The sequence below is a fragment of the Lytechinus variegatus genome, chromosome 4 (assembly GCF_018143015.1).
Source record: "Lytechinus variegatus isolate NC3 chromosome 4, Lvar_3.0, whole genome shotgun sequence".
NCBI classification, from domain to species: domain Eukaryota; kingdom Metazoa; phylum Echinodermata; class Echinoidea; order Temnopleuroida; family Toxopneustidae; genus Lytechinus; species Lytechinus variegatus.
The window spans coordinates 33,397,988-33,419,976 of record NC_054743.1 but is presented as its reverse complement, the minus strand read 5'-3'; the positions used below and the strand labels follow the sequence as shown (position 1 = coordinate 33,419,976).

General features: G+C 37.0%; 1 protein-coding gene across 1 annotated transcript; it reads left to right on the top strand.

Annotated features, from left to right (window-relative positions):
• The first annotated feature begins 397 nt into the window (after positions 1-397).
• On the top strand, positions 398-17,714 carry LOC121413883 (mitochondrial pyruvate carrier 1-like). The gene is made up of 6 exons (XM_041606864.1): positions 398-585; positions 7,539-7,542; positions 13,546-13,561; positions 14,269-14,349; positions 14,913-15,048; positions 17,082-17,714. Exons 1-6 carry the CDS (start codon positions 416-418, stop codon positions 17,101-17,103), a joined length of 429 nt encoding a protein of 142 aa, XP_041462798.1. The 5' UTR covers positions 398-415; the 3' UTR covers positions 17,104-17,714.
• The last annotated feature ends 4,275 nt before the right edge of the window (positions 17,715-21,989 follow it).

The window sequence follows — 21,989 nt, the reverse complement described above, 5'->3', positions numbered from 1 at the left end:
GTTTGAATTATACGATGTTTCACTTTTTTATAGATTTGACAATAAGGAATAACTTGAATGAACCATATAGTATTAAACAACGCTAATTCCACTTGTTCAGGAAGGAATTAATCGTTGTATCACTTAACAATGAGGAGAAAATTAGAATATTTCATATAATAAAATACAAAAGGAATAGTGAATGGATGACAACATTAGTCTTGTTTGCTTACCGATTAGGGTGTACATATAACTGTTTTGTGAAATCAAGCGAAACTATAAAATGTGATAACTTTCTTATTTTAGATCAGATTTTGATGAAATTTTCAGTGTTATGCTTTTTCTCTTTATTCAAATCAACTTTTTGTTGGGGTGGTGGACTTGTCCTTTAACGTAGATGGCGTTAACATACATTCAGAAATCTCTTTCTCTCGCGATGGCCTCCCTCATTCTCAGACGTCCCATGAATATTTTTGTGAACTACAATGCTCGTAATAACATCAAACAAAACATTCAGATGACATTACGTCGTCATGCAGCTACTGACACCAAAGCAGCAGCAGAGTCAAAGAAAATTGAGTTAACATGGGTGCAGTATTTCATGAGGTAATTACATAGATTTTTTTTTCATATCGGTCCCATACGTTACGAAACATGTTGGTCTAGAATCATTAACAAGTTAATACCACGAACATGAATGTTGATGACGAACTAATTCAACTGTCACTCACACAACATGCGAGGTTAGTAATACTAATACTAACCTCGCACAACGCATGTGATTTCATAGTGGACTTTGACGTTTTCATTCATCACACTAATGTGAGGGAATAAAACACGCCAAAGTAACCTTTCGATATTTCTCCACTAGTATTAATTTTGATCGTAGGCCTAGGCCTATATGATTATTTTAAGTTAAATGGAATTGGAAATTATTTATAAAAGTGTTTTTATCACTTACCTCCTACCTTACCTCCACTAGTTGTCCCCGACCATTTGCCATACAGCAAAAGTTAGGGGATGGGACTAGTGGTACGTGAGGCGTAGATCTACTAACAATTCTCTTTGAAAAATTAAAAGTAAGAGAGATTGACTTACCAGTCTTTCCACCCGAACCAAACGTTGATCTTCCGTTGTTGCTGCGATGTAAGCTGCAACCGATGTTATATTGTCATTTATTTGAAGGCTCTTCGAGAAATCATTGGAATGTATGCAGAAATTTTTCATGGTCTTCAGCAGCGCATAGACTTCTACGTAAAGACGTAAAGGAAAACACGCCCTCTTGTGCTCAATTAAAGAAAGCTAACGGAAGCGACCACACCACTGACATCTACAGAGCTGTATAAAACTGCTTCTCTCCACAGATACCTGTTTCCGGTCATGCCGGTGATGCTTCTATTTCGGATCTTCTTTCCTTGGTTGGCAACCAGTCAGGATTGACTATTTTTGCCACAGCTTTTGTTCATTTCCAGTAGCTTATATATTTTTTTTCCATTCCTTTTTTCCTTCTCTCTCTTTTAATTCTTTTTTTTTTCTTTTTTTTCTTCCTTTTCTTTTCTGTTATTTTCTTTTTCTTTTTTTTTCCTTTTTCATGTTATTTTTTTCTTTTCTTTTTGTCTTCTCTTTTCTTCATTTCTTTTTTTTCTTCTGTTTCCTTTGCTTTTCTTCTTATTTTTCTTTTTTTTTTCTTCTTTTTCATTTTTCTTTTCTTTTCTCTTTTTTTTCTTTTTATTTCTTTTTCTTTCCCTTCCTTTTTTAAAAATTAATTTATTTTTCTTTTGTATGCATTCTGATTCTTGCAGCACATTGGATTTTCTTCTGCTACAGTAAGCTGCAACAGAAAAAGCAAAAGTAAACTGGATTTGTGGCCTGATAAAACTCCAGGTTTCGGGAAACCGAAACTAAAGTATATGGGATGAAAGTGCAAAAATCAAACAAAAACAAACAAAAACAAAACTTGAAAATAGAACTAAACAAACCAACAGATAACCAACGGAAATTCTCTCTTCATCCTTATCTCCTTTCTGTCCCCCTGACAAATCGCCAAATTAAAGAAACTCTTAGTCATTCCTCCTTATTCAGACTTTATATAGTCGTTTCGTTCTGAGAACGAAATGGACCAGTGCAGATTGGGTTTCTACCTTAGTACTCTTTTATAAGAGATCCATTATTTTTTGGGAGGTTGAAAGATTTGTTTCTGTAAGTAGCATGGCCCTTTCTATTATATATTTGGGACATTCGAAATGCTCAACTGTTTCAAATTTGTTAGGCCTACATGTATCACAAAGATCCGTGGGGTGTATATTAAGTCTTTTTAAATCATAGTAGTCCTATTACACCAAAACGGAGTCTGTGGATAATGGTTTCGTGGAATCTAATTAGGGAACAAAATATCAACCGATATTATGACTAGTCTACTCTCCAAGAGTATTGGGTATTTTTCTGACTAAATAAACCGATGCCATTGGGAATTACACACACTCACATTTTTGGCGGCGTAAAGCCATATTTTGGTATGTATCCAACTTTTCCTTCTTAAATCTCTTAGATATATGTTTCTTGATAAACATTCTCCATATTTTTTTTTTCAATTTTAGTAAAGGGGACATATGGAAGTCTTGCCCTGATTACACATGCAGGCTTGCACTGACACACTACCGTCGGTGAATGGGGATTATAGTAAAATGTCAGAAATTGTTAAATAAATCTCCAGAAACAACGGTTATTCCTATCTAGGTTATGATATAACCTTGTTCTCAGTTACATCTCCATGTGTGGCAAAATAAGGTTGACAATGTTTGGCTTATTTTCTCTTTTTTTTTGGACAAACGCTTGATTTTTTTACACTGTCAGTTTCCATTACAGCTTTTCATTATATAACTCGGATCTTAAGTAAATTTGATTCTTTAAATTATTTTTTTCTTTATCAAAAATAGTGCTTGAAAAATTAAAAATTTCTTGCCGTATTACTTTTAACCAATAGAGGGCATACACAAAAATATGCCCAAAATGCAAGTTTTTGAGCGCTCTGGTCAATACAAAAATAACTTACTAATGAAAATTTAATTGCAACTGTATAGAAATTAATAATTTTGCCCACAAAAATGGTATTTCAGTGATTTTTTTTAAGCATTTACATACCATGTAGTCCTACCTGTAGATTCCCCATAGGCAGGATGGTAGCAGTGAACCAGTGACTTAGGGGAACATTTGGTGCGAGTTCAAAGAAAATCGAAGGGGTGTTGTTATCTAGAGAAAAAATCCCGGTCCGAAACCGTCCCGGCAACTTCAAAATTTCCTTATCGGGATCCCGGCTCGTCCCGAATCCCGAAACATATCTCCACGCACAAATGCAATCCAAAACACTGCGCACTGGCGGTGCACCAGACAGTCAAAGCATAGAACTATTAACTGTTAGCTCCATGGTCAAAGTGTGCATGCCACCACCGCAAATTGTAAACATTCACTCAAAACGTGGGGAAAATAATGATGAGACAGTCAAAGCGTGCCACCACCGCAAACTGTAAACATTAATGACCACTGACATGACCCGAATTATGTTTGAGTCGACCCAGCTGCTGATCTGACAGTCCAATAACACACGAGTCGGTGCCACTGATCTGTGGTCGGTGCGCACGTGGTTGACAGTTATAAGCAAATTGCGTAATGTCAGTGCGCCTGTGGCCCTAGCTAGCCCGGAATTTTAACTTTCAGTTTCACTCTCTCTCCCTCTCTCGTAACTCTGAACAGTATGATATCACCAAGGAGATGTCTCCTTGTGGCCCTAGCTAGCCCGGAATTTTAACTTTCAGTTTCACTCTCTCTCCCTCTCTCGTAACTCTGAACAGTATGATATCACCAAGGAGATATCTCCTTGATATCACTACTACTGAGAAAAGTGAATACTATCTTATCAGAGAAGCTTATTTGGAAATTTACACAAGATACGTCCCAGCGGCCGGCACTTCTCATCAAAACAAACTCATTTTTTCTTTAATCATGAATTACTTTCGATCGAGAAAACATTATTTGAATAGATACTCAGACTATTCACAGTAAAAAAAAATATTTTGAACAACTATTTAAATATTAAGAAACATTGTTTAAGCCAGTCAATATACAACTGTTTTTAAACTATTAAACCAATAGAATTTTTTTAAAACTTTAAACAGTTTGTTTTTAAATATTTTTTGCAATTTCCAACGATATCATTTAAAACTGTTAATATCATTGATAATTTGTTTGATGCATTTAACAACATATTTTTACAACATATAGGGTATGATATGACTTTCAAAACAATGTTGTTTCAAAGTTTAAACAACGCCACTTTAAACATCGCCAATTCTAACAGCGTTTTGGTACAATTTTATAATTTAAGTCGAAATATATCTAGGAGAAATGATTTGACCATAGAGCTATTAACAGCTCCATGATTTGACCGACTGGTTTGCAATTGTAAACATCAAGTCAACAGATGACAGATGGTCCCCAGTCGTGAACGACCAAGCACTTCCCGTAACCCCCCCCTTCTCTCTCTCTCTCGGCTCTAACCAGCTGAAACATGATGCGCATTCGTCTAGTTGTTATTTGCAAACCCTTTCGCAAAAAATGCCCCAACAAATACAATCATCACAAAATTAATGGCGACTTTTTTTAAATGACTAAATTTGCAAATACTCATAGATCATCATCGTCAATTGTTAGTAAATTATTTCATGATAAATTCACTAGTCCATACATATCGTAGCAGATTCAACTCGAAAGTATGGGGTAAATGAATGACTCAGTAAAACGAACTGAGGTGAAAGAGGTCTGCACATGAGACTATACAGTAGACGATTGATGTCTTTCTGCGTAGATCTCTCGGAGCCGTGTGCAAAGCTAGATTGCGTGCATGCTCATGCGATCGACGAGTACAGATTGCGTAATATTTCGAGGTGCATGTGCACACAGCCAGTTGAAACTAAATTGTTCTCTCGTATTTCGTAAGTACAATTACTAATTAGGGAAATATTACAACATGAATTTGGCCATTATTGATTTTATTTTCCTGCCGGGATACGGTCTAAGTTGATTGATCCCGGAACCGTCTCGGAGCCTCAGACCGCCGGGAATTCATCCCGATCCCGGACCGACTGACAACACTCAATGTAAAAGAAAGTAGTTGCAGCAAATAATTATTTTATGAGAAAGTCTTTAAATCAAGGTTAATCGCCACCATCATAGATCTAGATCTGGTGCATTGAAATAAAATCTGTGAAATCAGGATCTTATCTGGAAACCAATGATTCTAATGATCACTAACACGATAAGACATTTGTGGGACAGTATGGATATTTCTTGGAAAAATCTGTTATTTTATCAAAATTCATGCTTATTTTGCTCATTTCTCAGCAATTACACAGCTTTTCACCACAGCAATTAGGCACAATTCATTAACACAAACACTTGGGTGGTCATTTTATCGGATTCTGTTCGAACTCATTTTTAGATCATTAGCACATCTGGCATTTATCTGTAAATAGAGGTGGTCTATATAATATATGAATAGACAGCAGAATCAGCTGAATAGGCCTACAAATAAGAAAATTACTTTTACTATTACCATTCTCAAGAAATGACGACTTGGAACTTTTCAGTTAGTCCCCCTCTAAATCGTTTTTCGGCCGCACTGTCCCATTTTCAACTGATTTTCTTTAAAAAAAATGTGTGTCAATCAGGACAACATTCTGCCTCAAATGAGATATGTAAACTTGATTCTGAAATATCAACAATTTTTTCTACCCCTTTGTAGCTCACCATTAAAGGGGAAGTTCACCCTGACAAAAAAAAAATGATTAAAAAATATTGCCAAAGGTTTGAGAAAAATTCATCAAATAATTAAAAAGTTATTAGAATTTCAATTATTTGATTTGTGACGTCATATGCGAGCAGCATTCCTACATGTAGCGAATGGTAAAAAATCAATGAAAATTCATTTTCTCGGAAAATTGGGAATAGTTTTCACTGTACCTTTTGTATATCAATGGACAAATCATTTCACACCCGATCATGAAAAGAAAACAAAATTAAGTCATCAGGAACCATGCAAAATTTGGAATTCAATGCATTTTATATTACATAACACATGAGGCAGCTGCTCGTTTATGACGTCACAAATCCAAAACTTTGAACTCTAATAACTTTCTTGCTCTTTATTGGATTTTCCTCAAACCTTCACCAATTTTTTTTACTATTTTTTCTGCTATTTTTACAACAAAGTTTTCTTCAGGGTGAACTTTCCCTTTAAGTCATGATGTTACAATAAAGTCTGAATGTACATATTCAGTTATTCACTAGGTCTAGATTATGTACTAGGGGCCTGTAACACAATGCTTTGCAATGATCGTAGAACATTTATCTCGATTGATGGCATTGACTGCAATGTACAATCAATTGTGAAAATCAAATGTATGAATTGATCTCTAAGCTTTGTGTTCCGGGCCCCAGATTAGCTTCTTAGAAGTCAAATTTATCCTTTAGATTTCTGTGGTCCCTAATGATTACACTCATAAAATGCAGACTTGCCTGAACAAAGACCCAGGGGGGGGTGGGGCACTCACATCTATTGGTGGTAAGGGAACATGCCACTTTGATAACCCCTTTTTCAGACCTAATTTTCAGTTCCCTAGATACTCCGAATGAAAAAAATTTCCGTTCAGAAGATGAGCGCCTTGCTCTCAAGACCCCGTGTTACGAAACATCTCAATTCCCAAGCCCTGTCTAAATGGTCCACCGCGAGCATTGCAAAGGTTTCAGCTGCACGCACGGCACGCATGCTAGCGCCCACATGCACAGCGCCAACCCGCACCACCGTATACCTACATGTAGAACAGTTCCGGGATCCCGCTCTGTAGACCCTATTTTTCACAAAGCCTGGTTATATTATTAGCTCCTAAGGCCCCTTTTATTACCCTTGTAGTCGGTTCCTTAGACACTCATTTCAAGGTTTCGTGAGGCACACCCCATCAAAATAAAATTCAAATGCCCCCCCCCCCCGAGACCATATCAAAGACCTACAGTATATGACTGAATAGTGTACTACATTTACAGTGGTCGTTAAAAAGAAAACTCTTTTTATGTACAATGTACATTCTATGAGACAAAAATCCATCAGGTTATTTGTGTACGTGGAATTGTTTGTACATCTTTCAAGCAGACATGATACTTTAAAGGTGAAAGACTGTTTTCTCGGGTCAAGGGCTCCGGGCTCCCTTTAATTTATTTATGTAAAATTCAGGTAAACTTGTCCAAGTCAGCCTTTCATTTATAACTTTATAAAGTCAAATATTTGCCCAATTCAAAGCAATTTTTTCTTGGTCCCAAAAGGTTCAACTTACATTGTAGGCAAAGTTAAGTGTTTAAGCTGTCGATTTCTGATAACGCAGTATTTATTGTTAGACTTCATCAGCTGAAATATTTTCAATGTATGTATCATCTTTTCTTTTCTTCTATGACTTGTTGCATTGTGGATTACTCACGTGACTGTGCAATGGTTTCTTTACGATGGCTTTCAGTACGGTAAGTACATTCATGTTTTCTTGGTCGTAATACGGAACACCATTATTAACCATTATGATAATGCATTGTGCAAATGTTAACTTGTACATCAATGCCCGTTTTGAGAAAAAAAAAACACAATTGAGGTTTGATACTAGAGAGAAAGCTCAGACAAGCATAACACTGAAAATTCACCAAAATCTGATGTAAATTATACAGATTTAAGTTGTGAAGTGTTAGAATTTGATTATTTTCTCAAAAAGTTATTGCATACATCGAATGCAAATCCTACCCAGGGGGATGTTTCACGAAGACTCAGAGTTGCACTTAAATGACTGGCGAACTGGGGTCATGGAAGAGACTCCCCCCTCCCATCAGTCGTGCTTGGAATAGCAAGTACAGTACAAATCGGATATTTATTCCACTTTGCATTTAATACATCAGAACAATGTCTCTATCCTGTCTGTAGTTGTATGCACACAATATGCGTGGGTGTGTGCACTTTATCCACCCTGGCTAGTAAGGTGTATGCCAATTAAATTTAGGGTAAATGAAATAAAACTATTTATGTTCTTTTCTCTATATAGATAATGCACCTCTTTTACAGTGTCAGAATTTTATGTGGAAAAGTTAATACCTTTCTAAAAAAAAATCTTTTTTTTTTCAAAAAGAGGGTACTATATGATGAGAAATGTTCATATTTTGTTAAAATCATAAAAATATGAAAAAATTATTGATAGTCATAAAGGTGCAGTAAGATTGGAGTAGTTCAGTAAAATTTGCATTATCACATAGGAGTCAATATGATTATAGTATCAGTAACCATAAAATAATAAATCATGAAATTCCGTGGTTACTGTGTATTCTGTTTATTGAGCATTCATGCATGTAGTTCAATATAATTTGCATTGCAATTATTGAACCTTTCATGAGTAAGAAGGGTCATAAAGCCATGTTAGGTTTTAAAAACCCAAACAGAGTACATGTACTTGTAAACAAACTGAATCATTTGTCTTTTAATAATAGCTGGTTACTCCTTTAACTAGTCCTATGTAGGCGTGTTTTGTGTATTATGCAGCCAGCCACGCATGACATTTCCTTGTAAAAGACATTCTCCTAATAGATCATTACAGGTCATCGATGGAGCTCATTTTGGTGGGATTTGTGTTGCATTCTTCTGCTTTTATGAGCAAATGAGCAGTTGAGTTTTAAGCCAAGTCCACCCTCAAAATAGGTGGTTTCAAACCGCCTCGATCACAAGAATCCCCTTTAAATTACAAGAACTTTTTTAGGCTGAAAAATACCCATTACTCCTGCATTCACACCGCCCTGAAACATACCCCTTCGGGATAAGTTCCTGAAGTTACGAGCATGCAGAGTATGGTCTGATAAGCAGGCAAGGCTCGAGATTCAAAATCACTAGCCCAGCAGCCACCCACGGCGCCGCACCCAACGACACGCTGGGCTAAAAGTACCCGTAATTTGCTTTCACATCGCCAACATACCTGCGACCTTGGAAATATCCCCGCGAAAGTTCTCGTAATTTCGCCAAGTACCTACTATTTAGCGGTTATTTTCTTCAGGGATATTACGCGTAGTTTGCTTTCACATTACCAAAATACCTGGTATTTTCTGATTGGGGTAAATTTTCAGATCAGAGAATACCTGGAACTGACGAACTTCGAGGTGGTCTGAAACCACCTAATATGTTGGTTTCAGTATACATGAAATTTGAACAAGCAAAATAATGGAAACTTCATGATAAGATTTTACATGGAACTATGATCTGCTTTCAACTGTCTTCATAGTTGTTCAAAACAATTATCTTTCATGAATATGACTGGCACTTATTCAAATGATTCAGCTGATGATATCAGTGTCATGCTTTATTTCATTTTTTTGTCCATGAAATTTCAAGAATTCAAAAGCGAAAATTTGTCCAACTAAGGTGGGAAGTTTGTGTATTTCAGAGTTTAATAGTTCTAATTATAAGAAATAATTCTGTATGTGTTAAATACATTTATATTAGGAAATATTAAAGAGTTGTTTTTAATTTCAATTCAAGTGATGGTTCTTATAGATTGACAACAGGAAACAAAAGTGTAGTTTCCTATAAAAGGGCAGTATTTGTTTTTGGTTAACATCTAACCCAGCCAGACACATATTCTCAGAGCAGGGGCCCGTTGCAGAAAGAGTTGCAATCAATCGCAACTCTAGAAACCATGCGCAACTTGATTTTTAACCAACCAACAGCGCGCATTTGGGACTTGTGATTGATTTTTTGACTTGCGTTTGAACGCAACTCTTTCTGCAACAGACCCCAGGAATAGTGCTTTTCTTGGAAAGTTGGCATATTTTTTATAATATAGTAGAAAAAATTAAAGGGAAATGAAAACCTTCGGAACAAGTAGGCTTGAGTCGAAACAGAAAAATCAAAGAAAAAGAATAAAGAAAGTTTGAGAAAAATCGGACAAACAATGAGAAAGCTATGAGCATTTGAATATTGCAATCACTAATGCTATGAAGATCCTCCCATTGGCAATGCGACAAGGATGTGTGATGTCACATGTGAACAGCTTTCCCTTTGATGGACTATAAAATGGCCTCAAAATATCTCTTAGTTTTTTCTTATGGTGATACAAACTCTTTATGTTAATATCCATGATGTATTCCTTAAAAATCTGTATTACATGCCCTCCTATAGAAAGAACACATGATCTACCAGATGTGATAACAGAGGAAATTTAAGTGAAATATATAGGCTACTAAAGTAATAGGGTGACATCTCACATCTTTGTCACATTGCCAATTTGAGGATCTCCATAGCATTTAATAGTGATCACAATATTCAAATGCTCATAACTTTCTCATTATTTGTCCAATTTTTCTCAAACGTTTGTTGATCTGTTTCTTTGATTTTTCTGTTTTTACATAAGCTATATTTTTCCAAATGTTTCATTCTCCTTTAATTTCTTTAAAATGTAAACACATTAAGATTTCAACTTTGATGAACTCATATTTTACTTGATTCCTTTTGTCAAAATAGGTATTTAGTTAAATTCATGCATGTCTATGTACATGTAGGGGGAGTGAGTAGTCTGCCTGCACAAATTGTTTTTGCATCATAGTGGATAATGTAGAGTCTGAAGTTGTTAGACTAGATTCTCTAGACCCGACTGTGGTACATTGGCCCAAATTCACAAAGGTGGTTTTGAAAACCCACGGTTAAATCCATGGTTTATGTAGATTTTCTGTATAAATTCCACTTAATTAAGCGCGTTTCGGCGCATGTATAAAAAATTATCCAATGGTAATATGCGCTTTTGTCAGTTAGTGTTACCATGGTTAGTTACGTTATTTTTTTTTTCACGAGTCCACTCTTCAACGATGGACTCATGAATAAAATAGCTTATCTAACCATGGTAAAAGCGCATTAGCATTGGACATTTTTTATGCATGCGCCCGATACGCGCTACATTAAGCGTAATTTATACAGGAAATCTGCATAAACCGTGGACTCAATCGTGGGTTTTCAAAACCACCTTATTCGGACCATTATGTCTGCGTCTATGGCATTTGAGACACATAGATTTAATTTAGCGCGTATCGGGCACGTGTATAAAAAATGCCCAATGCTGAGCGCGCTTTTGTCACAGTGCGCCAAATTGATGCCTGTTGCCGTGGTTTTCCAAGCCTTTTTATTCATGAGTCCACTCTTCAAATGGTGGACTCATGAATAAAATAGCTAACCATGGTAACAGGCGTCAATTTGGCGCACTGTGACAAAAGCGCGCATCAGCATTGGAAATTTTTGATAAATGCGCCCGATACGCGCTATATTAAGTGTAATTTATACAGGAAATCTGCATAAAGCATGGATTCAACTGTGGGTTTTTAAAACCACCTTTGTGAATGTGGGCCATAAGATTAGGAATATAATCTCCATCCTAGGAGTTTTTGGTGCACAACAATTTTAAGAACACAGTCAATGTATTGAAAATGCTCGTCAAATGACAGTGAATAGCTGGGAGGTCTTTGTCTAAAATTAGTGAACAAGAACATCACTTTTGTCCTACATGATAGTTTTGGGGTGACAGAAAATTGCAAATGATAATGTCATTTGTCCAGAGTCAATATTGAATACCTGTTTTTAATGAATACACGACCAGTCACAATTCCTTGAGTACCTGTTTCAACCAGAGAACAAGAGATTTGGTCCACTGATTCTATTGTTCTCTGGTTGAAACAGGTAGACAAAGAATTGTGGCTGGTACTGTACTTCTTGATTGTTCATTGTCACAAAAGGCATTTGAAATTATACTTCATGTAATTTCTCAAATTTGACATTTTAAACAAATTTTGTATTCGATGTCAAATTTGAGTCTTTTTGAGGGGGGGGGATTGTAATCGAGTTTCTGTGACATCACCAGCCTCTCCATATATGCCAACCAGACCGTTACTGTTAGAACTAATCCACTTCTTGAATAGAGATCAGATCAGTAGAGGTATTATCATTGGTATGAGGAAGTACTTGTACATGCTTTCAAATTCAAGCCATTGTCTGATATTTAATAACAAACAGGTCCCTCCTAAATACATGTACAAGCTCTACACTTGTAGTGATTGGTTCCATGACATTTTCTCAGGTGACAATCGCTCCGCTGCAAATCCAACACATTAATGACATGACCAACTTCAACCCTTAATTTAACAACATACCCTATCCTAAAGGGGGTATCTCACTGGGCTTGAAACTAGTTCGCGACTAGTTCGCGACTACAAATTTTGCTAGTTGCAGAGACGTCTCCGCGACATCTCTGAGACGTCTCATGAAAATTACAGAGTCTCCAAAGAGTCGCAAGAAGATTAAACATGTTTAATATTTTTGGAGACTGTTTCTAGTCTCCGCAAAGTCTCCGAGAAGTCTCCATCAGTTGCTGCGACGTATCGCAGACTAATGATATCCGCGACTGCTGAGACGTCGCCGCGATGTCTCAGAGACATCGCGAAGACCTGCTGGAGACAAAAATAAATTATAATACATTGCGGAGACGTCTCCGCGACACTTCTTTACACTGTTTGACCCACTTCAGAAACCACGTGACTGAACGCGTGCTGATATCCCTCCTCCTGCTCCAAGTCAGGTGTATTATCTTTCAAACGTTCCATCGAGACGTCTCCTTGGTGTGAGCGCAAGCCATTTTTGTCTCCGAGACGTCTCTGCGACTGCAGCGACTGATAAGTTGGAGAATGTCGCGGCGACGTCTCCGTTGGTGAGATAGGGCCTTTAGCCTAACCCTAAACCCAATGTAAAACCCTGTTGCAACCTTAACCTTATTTATATCTTAATTGATGAAATAAAGTTTGGAGCAATTGTTGCCAGAGCTAATCGTGTGTGTCAGTGTCGTGATCTTGGCACACAGCCAAATATATCATACATGCACAATTACACATTTTCATATTTTAGGCCCATTCCCCCATGAAGAAGGAATTTGGCAAGGAGCATTTTAGCAAGTTATTGTGTGAATTAAATATTAAGCCAAACACAGCTCTAAACAAAAAATACACTCTACCCCCAGTTCACAGATCTCGATTGTATTTTTTTTTTAAAGTTCATGAATTGATGATTATGATAATGTTTAATTTGTTATAATTAACAGTCCTCATGATTGATACAATATATTAGTCAGATATTAAGTCTTATGTTCTTTGACACAACGCAGGGACAAAATTTTCAGTTTAAAAAATGGTCTTTGCCAAACTGAAAACCTGTAATTTTGTTTCAAAGTTGATCTACCATAAAAAATCCATTTTGTCATACATGTAGATAATGGAAACACAGTTTCTGTTTTGCAAGGGTAAACCAATGAATTTTCACATGAAAAGTATAAAAAAAAAACATAAACAGACTCTCAATTTCTGATTTACAGGTGAACGGAAAATCACTGTCCTAATGCATTCTTATCTACTGACATATTAACCCTTTGTTGTTTCTGTTTCTTTCTTTACATAACTTTCCAACAGCATTTCTGGGGTCCTGGTAAGTACATGTAAATTAGTAAACGTTATTAGCTAAATATGTATTGTTCAGCTAATATGTCCCAGGTACATTGTAGAACTAGAACCTCTCACGACCCACTTTGATAAATCCAAATGAACGGAAATGGACCGGAGATAGAACCTTCACTTTTGCACCCTCGATTGAATGGAACAAAATCCCTCTCACATTAAGACAATCCCCAACTGTTGAATCTTTTAAGAAGTCCCTATAAACTTTTTTGTTCTAGGCAATTGCCTTCATTTTATACAAGTGGCATTCTGTTTTTGTTTTGTTTTATTGTTTGTATGAATTTGAAATTGTAAGCACTTTGGGCCATTTGGGAAAAGCGTGTTATAAATATTGGGTATCATTACATGTATTATTGTTTGAAGTTCATCAGATTTTCTACAAAAGTTAACTACATGGTGTAGTGGTAGGAAAATAAACTTTACATTTCTTTTCAAAATCCAATACATGTAAGTTATGTAGATTTCTTTTTTAGAAAATTATTTTCACTTGTACATTTAAAGTTGAGTATCCAATGAAAATTTGTATACGCGACCAGTTTTAAAAAAATACTAATTTAGATATAGTACTCTAAACTCCCCTTTTGTTTCTGCAAATATACTGTATTTTAAATTTATATGTTGTGATTTTCCTAATTAAAGTTGATATTTGAAGACTGTTTGTTGTCTGTTAAATTTCAGTTGCCAACTGGGGTATACCTCTCGCTGCCTTAGCTGATATGAAACGAGATCCTGAGATTATCAGTCCGAGGATGACAGCAGGTGGGCTCAATTATGATATTGATGGTGGTGATGATGGAGACTGGTGGTGATGATGGTGGTGGTGGTGATGATGGTGGAGATTATGGTGACTGGTGATGGTGGTGGGGATGACGATGATTATGGTGACTGGTGGTAATGGTGGTGGTGATGCTGGCTGGTGGTGATGGTGGTGGTGATGATGATGCTGGTGGTGATGGTGGTGGTGATGGTGATATTCATATTGATGATAATTATGATGAGGCTAATGATGATGATGATGATGATGAAGATGTTGATGATGATGTGATGATGATGATGATAATAGTGATGGCATTGATAATGATGGTAATGATGGTTATAATGATGAACGTGGTGAGTGGTGGCAAAAAAAGAAAAGAAAAGATGCTTCTTCTTCCACAACACATACTCTTGTTTGCTAACTTCATTCTCCTTGTCTGTTTAAAACTCACCATCTTTCCATCTACAATACATGAATGTAGTTCCTCTTCATAGCTTTTCATGCATCTAATTAATGTTTTTTATTTTTTAATCTTGGACTTCTCTTTGTTTTTTTATTTCATCAGCTCTATGTGTGTATTCTGCTCTCTTCATGCGATTTGCTTACATGGTAAATCCCCGTAACTGGCTCCTCTTTGCCTGCCATTTCACCAATGAGGGTGCTCAATTAGTACAACTCGGCAGATATGTCAACTATGCAAGGTAAATTATTTATTATAAATTTTCATCAATCTCTTTCAGAAGGGTCTGGTATACTAGGGCTCCATACTAACCTTTTTTTTCGTGCTGGTCCAACTTGTTCAAATCGGACCAGTAGATATTGAATTTTTCAATTTTAATGGTCCGAACCTACAATTTACCGGTCCCCCAAAATAAAGAAAAAACATTTAAAAAGTTTATTTTGCGGTCTTTTATTGCTTATTGTTACCTCCCCCAAAACACAAACCCACCAGGGCATAGTACAGACACAATTCATGACAGCCATTTATCAATTTTACAGAACCATTTTTATAAGTTCCAAAGAGAAAAAAATATCATTTGTGTAAGTTTGATATATTTCTTTTACTGGTCATGGTGGACCAGTAAGATTGGATTTCGGAAAATTACTGGCCAGAGAGCAGTCTGGCCAGTCTGGAACCGTTGGACCTGTGCCAGTGTTGTGCGCTGGGTATACTCAACATACTCCCTATGTGAAAAAAAAAAGGGGGGGGGCTTGGGGGACCACAGGCCCATCAAAATCTTTGCCTCATTACGCCATCGAGGGTGGGGGAGATAAAACAGAGCAAGGCCTGTTCAATAATGATTAATCAGAACCGAGTTCCTTTTGAGTGTCCTCTTGCTGATTCTTCATTAAATTAATATTTGGCAAGGAGACCCCTTCCCCTTAATGGTACCATCTAGCGCCCTTGCACTGCAGTTAAAACAGCTGTTCGAACAATTTTTATAAAAAGTTAGAAGTGGACAGTAGTTGCATCCCTTATTAGACAAAAACATTGCTAGAAACTAAAAAGAACATTACAAGTATTGCTTTTAATAGACAATGGTCCATTATTTGGGAGGTATACAATTATGCTAAAAAGTTAGTGCGCCCCACCAGAAAATGAACTTTTTTAAAAGTATTCAATTTCTGCCATCCTCTAGATATTTAATTGTGAAGTCAGGTGATAAAATGTTACATTCAATGAAATGTATTTCTCTGGGCTTGATGGACATTGTAGTGTTGTTGTCTACATTCAACACTTGGCATGAAGGAGTGCATTTTCTGGTGGGGGTTCACCAATTTTTTAGTACCTTTGTACATGTTCAATGAAAGTGCTCAATAAAGGACATTTATCTAGTATACTCCCATTACAAAGCAATTTCCTGGTTCCTGGTCTTCCTTATGTCTATTGATTTCTTTCACCTTGATATCAGAACATGCCATTATTACCATTCCATAGGCTTTAAATACCTGGGAGGTAGTGGGGGTTCTCTATGTAACCAAACATAAACAAAAAATATGAATTTTATCAGAATCGTACAAGAATATTGTTATCGTTGGTAGAACCTTATTTTATGCACATTTTGTGTAATGAATTCAGAAAGTGATTTACGCAAACACTGGTCTGTTGTGCAGTAGGGGGCAGTCATGGGGTTTGTAGCCAGCCCTTTACCCCCCCCCCCCCCCCCCATTTTTCAAATCCTACATTTACATACATATTTCAAATTGTCGTCATAATCTACCCAAAGTTCCTTTTTGAAGGGTGAAATAATGTGACTGGTTTGGTGTGATTTTTTTATCTGCACTTTACGTATGATACACCAAAATTGTTGATGGCACCATCCTTTTAAGGGGGGGGGGTGTACATTTCAATTCAGAAGTAATTACTTATATGTTTTTTTAATGTTGATAATAACACATATGTTTATATTAGCTCACATGCAAACCTGTCCCTTTCAAGTACTTTTGTTTATTCTTTCTTTCCTTCCTGATCTGAAACAATTGTTGAAATTATAGGCACTAAAATCCATAATAAAAATAGACTAAACTTTGCTTTTTGACTGATTTATTGTCTACTTTTCAAACTACAAATGAATAGATTAGATAGTATGTAAATGGGCGTAGGTTTTGATTTATTAGAGTGAAATCATTCTTAAAGTGGTAATTAATAGTGATATATAATTTCCTGGTTTGAAAGTTAAACAAAACTTATTTTGGGCCTTCTTTCTCTCCCTCTCCTTTGTTTTCCTTTCAGGAGTAAAAAGCCATCAAAGTGACAGACACGTCTTCTCAAGTAGGCTATATTTTTAGATAAATGATACCTTCTGAAAATATTTTATATATTATAAATACATGAATTACACAGACTAAATTTATACTCCTTCACTACATGTATTTCATTGTTATTTGAGTCTGGTTGTCAGATAAGAGGTGTTGTGTTTAAATGCAATAACAATGATATTTTATCTTGTATTTATCCACTATTTATCAACTATTTTGATGTGCCATCTCGTGAGAAAACTATTTTTGTAGGGTAGCTCTATAGTGGTAGTTTAGAGTGGCATAATGTCCATTCTGAAATGCAAACTTGAAATGTAATAATTTACAAACTTTGTATAGCTGTAAAGGTCTATTTTTTCATTGAAAGTGAGATTACCAATGATTTTCCCCATTAGTGTTGTAAATTAATCTGTGGGATCTTCACAGGGTATGTATTTCTAGATATCATTCCACTAGATGCCTAAATAAACACTCACTGAGTTTTCACTATTGGTACCAGTTGCAAGAAAACAGAAAAGCATAGTTGCAGTTAAATAATTCTTTATGAAAGACACCTTTGATGATTTTACCACTCTCATTGTAAACTTTGCATCCAAACTCTGGAGTTCTAGATTGGAAAAAAAATGGTATAATATATTTGTTAGTAATATAGTTTTATTCATTAAAGTGCAGGATCTTGTTTTTCTTTTCTTCAGTGTGTGCATACACTAGGGGTCTATCATGTACTTGGTTATCTATGCAGTAGTAGGCAATGATGTGCATTTGTGATAGAAAGGCCTGGTACCACTGGCTGACGGATCCCGGGGGGGGGGGGGGGGCACTTCCATTGATGAGTGGATACCATGCGCGACAATAGGGTCTCGAAAAGCACCCTAAACATGTATTTCCATATTCTGAAAATGCATCCCTTAACGAGTATTGGCGTGTGAAACCCTACCCTTAACCGGGCCCTTAACAAGTATTGGAAACAAAACAATACTCTTGGCAAGTATTTCCTGAAATGAGCCCCTAAACAAATACAGCGATATTTCATTGTTATGTCACGGGTCCGTCGGTCGTAGGAAGTTTACACATCATTAATTTTGGGTTTGATACAGCCCCACACCTTGCCCAATTTGGACTCTAAACACGTTTGGGGCAAAAAGGACATCCTTTATAAAACATTTTAATTTTGTTTTATCATCCCCGCAAATTCGACCCTAAACACGTAGCTTTCCTAGTGAAATAGATACTTTTTTTTCATTATTTTTGTGTTTTTGACACCCTTATCACGTTACGTACGTAACATGTCCTCTTGAAAAGACATCCTTTTACGTGTTTTTTGGGTCGCGCATGGTATCCACTCGTCAATATAAGTGGCCCACCCCGTGCGACGGATACAAAACGTATTCATAACGGATAAAGTGGACAAGGGAAATTCCGCGGTGGCTCCATCTGTTTTCATCCTCTCCCAGACAATGGACAAAATGGGCAAACAATGAGATCACACTGGACGGATGCTTATGAAACACATACATGTATATGCAAAGTGTACACAACAGATACATAACATTTTCCAACGGATGGCAAGATTCTTTTCTGTTTTACATCCTCTCTGAATCCGTAAGTGCAGTGGGACCGGGCCTTTATGGGGTTAGGATTTGGAGAATGGCATAATGACAGCATCAGGGAAGTGATGGACACAAAATGCACACACCTATCTACATGTATTATTCTATATACTATACTTGAAAATTATGTAGAATTTAACAGCTTTAATTTCTTACAATAAATGTTATTATCTTGGAGTGTGCAAATTAAAGTCTGTTTATGTCTACAACTGTTTATACTATTTTTTTCACTGTACTTAGTATTTGTTTTATTTTTTGAAAGTTTATATAGAAATGATGGTACATCAGTATTCATGTATTCAAATATTGTACAGCTGAAGAATACAGCGTTGCTCTTCACTCTATATTGTAAAAGTATACTAAAAGGGCATACTATTACTACTATGCTACTGGCTGAAAAGAGGTTTATTGCCTCTGTGATCAATCCGGTGGGATAACTTGTCAAGTCATGAGATTCGACCGAGAAATTATGTGGTTCAATTTGAAATAAAATTATTTAAAGGAAATATGTGTGTATTGGCCTATATTATTTTTCAATTGCCCAATTCAGATTACTTTGATTCAGAGCGGTGTGAATTGTCTAAGAGATAGATTATAAAGGAGAGGCCAGGGAAAGAAGGAAAGAGAAAGAAAGGAGAGATGGGTGGGTGGAGATTAGAGGATAGTGAGAGAGGGAGGGAGAGGGGGGGAGAGGGAGGGAGAGAGCGAAAGAGTGTTTATGCAGGTAGTGATGGAGGCGGGGGGGGGGGCAATGTCCATTGGCGACGGAAGCAAAAAATCTAGGGGGACCACCAAAATTTTTTGACAAGCAAAAAAAAAGAAAAAAAAGGTTATCAACATCAAATTTAAGGGATCGTCCCCCACCTAAAATTTAGGGGGGGGGGGACAGGTCGCCCCCCGTCCCCCCCCCCACTTCCGCCGCCTATGGCAATGACTCTTCAGGCTTCAAAGGGGCACTATATTCACACAAAGTAAACCAAGGAACCGATTGAGGGTGGGGGTGAATAAAAATTGCAGGGTGGAGGCGATGACATTTCACACTAAAGAAGGCTCGGAATATTCACTTTTATCAAGGTGGCATGTGCAGCCCCCATATCACGAACACAGCACCTGGGTGTGAGAGGGTGTGCGTGTGTGTGTGAAAGAGACGAAATAATGAGGTGATTGCATGGAAGAGCTAACGAGAGCGAAAGTCAGATACATACACTGTCATATGTGCGCCCGTACTCTTCATCGAAACTGCATAAGTCAACTCTTGTGACAACCCGATTACTACATTAATAACACTCAATTGCCCACGATAAATCTAACGATGTTGTCATATTTTTTTGTTGCTCTGACTCCTTTTGCAAAATGTATCGCAAGGAATACATTCCATGATTGTTATTGTGCTACACATTTATTTTGGAATCACGTTGTGAAAAGGGTTTCTGTCAAATGATGGAGAGTCGGCAAACTTTAGAGCCGCCCCCAAAAAAAAAATGGGGGGGGGGGGGGGAGAAGAGAGTGAGGGAGAGAGGATTCGGTGAAGAGGGAGAGAAGTGTGTGTATTTCCAAAATGAGTGGTGGATCCGGGGGGGGGGGCAGCCGGCCCGAGCCTCGCCCCCCATTTGAGAGCCATTATCAAAATTTTTAGTGTAAATATACCGTTTTTACCAAAGTGTGCCCCCCCTTTGAAAGTGAGAATGAGGACTTTTTTTTGCTTGTCAAATTTTCATCGGGAAAATGTGCCCCCCCCCCTTTTGGCATGTTTTTCAAAATCCTGGGTCCGCCCCTTTTCAAAATATTGGTTTTTGTAAGTATAACAATTCCCATTTTTTTTTTTGGGGGGGGTTCATTTGCTGAATAAAGTCTTGTCTACCTGCAGTGCTTGATGAGCGATAATGCATTATCGAAATCGACTTCAGATTAGTTCGTATACTTAATAATTGATATTTTTTAAAACTGTGATTCGCATCATCGCGTGATGTTGCTACCCTCACAATATAGTGGAGCGTTGTGGCCCAGTGGATTAGTCTCCGGACTCTGAAACAGAGGGTCGTGGGTTCGAATCCCAACCATGGCGTAATTTCCTTCAGCAAGAAATTGATCCACAATGTGCTGCACTCAACCCAGGTGAGGTAAATGGGTACCTGGCAGGAATTTATTCCTTGAAACGCAGCGCGCGTAACAGCTGCACTGCTAAAGCCAGGGTAATTATGCTGCATATACTGCAGAGCGCTTAGAGACTTCTGACAAAGTAAGTATTAAGCGCTATATAAGCAAGTATAATTATTATATAGTGTATGTCGTTCATTTACATAACGAATGACACATTACACATTTTATGACGTATGTAAAGAATGGAGCTTTTATTGACTTTATGTTACATGATTTGATTTGTTTGATTCATTTTTTTTTCATCAGATACACTTCATTTACACGTCAAGAATATATTATTTTAACAAAATTATGGTCACACTTGAATGATTCAGAACGAAGTACCGCAACAACAAAGAAAGTTAATTTATAAAAAAAAAATGAATAAAAAATATTCATAAAATAATCAATGATTCCTCTTAGTGGGGCATATGGCAAGTGAGGGTATATCAAGCACTGGCGTAATGACCCCCCCCCCAAAAAAGGGGGAGATACTGGCGTTTCGGGCAAAATTTATTGTAAAAAATTCCGATCTAGCGGATCAAGCGATCAAATTTTTTTTTTGCAAAAACCAATTTTGTTATAGATATTGACAAAATATTCAGAAGATAACAGGCCTACCATATTTCACCCTCCTCTCTTTCCTTTTCTCTTTTTTCCCGCTCGGTAGTGATTTTTTTTTGAGGGGGCAAGCGCCCCAAACCTCTCTCATCTGTACGCCACTGGTATCAACATAATCTGTAGAAATTTGGCAAGGTGGTACGATCGAAGCCTGCTCTCGGAAGAATGGATTTTTAATCGGAAATAGCTACCATATAGTTGCTTTCCTTCCTTTATAAAATAATCTTTAAGAGTAACGAATAACATCCGATGCAAAATCATTAAGGGGAGTAAGGTTGTATGTCCACTACATAACAGGAGGCGGGCTGCGGGGGCTTCAGCCACCATACTTTTTTCTCCAAAAACGTTTACAAAACAACAATTACCATCTGATTATGAATTTTTGTATGGTCAGTCCTCCCCTTTTGGCTCGAGCCCCCCCCCCTACTCAGTAGACTCACAAATCAAAATTAAGAAAAACCTCAAGTTTATATCACACAAGCACAAAGAAGATGTACTTTTAATTTTTTTTT

What these genes read in the sequence shown, in the direction of transcription:
- LOC121413883 (XM_041606864.1), top strand. Translation starts at nt 416, where the DNA reads ATGGCCTCCCTCATTCTCAGACGTCCCATGAATATTTTTGTGAACTAC. An exon ending in CAGTCCGAGGATGACAGCAG is followed by an intron (nt 14,350 to 14,912) that starts GTGGGCTCAATT and finishes TTATTTCATCAG; the next exon opens with CTCTATGTGTGTATTCTGCT. An exon ending in AGATATGTCAACTATGCAAG is followed by an intron (nt 15,049 to 17,081) that starts GTAAATTATTTA and finishes TTTTCCTTTCAG; the next exon opens with GAGTAAAAAGCCATCAAAGT.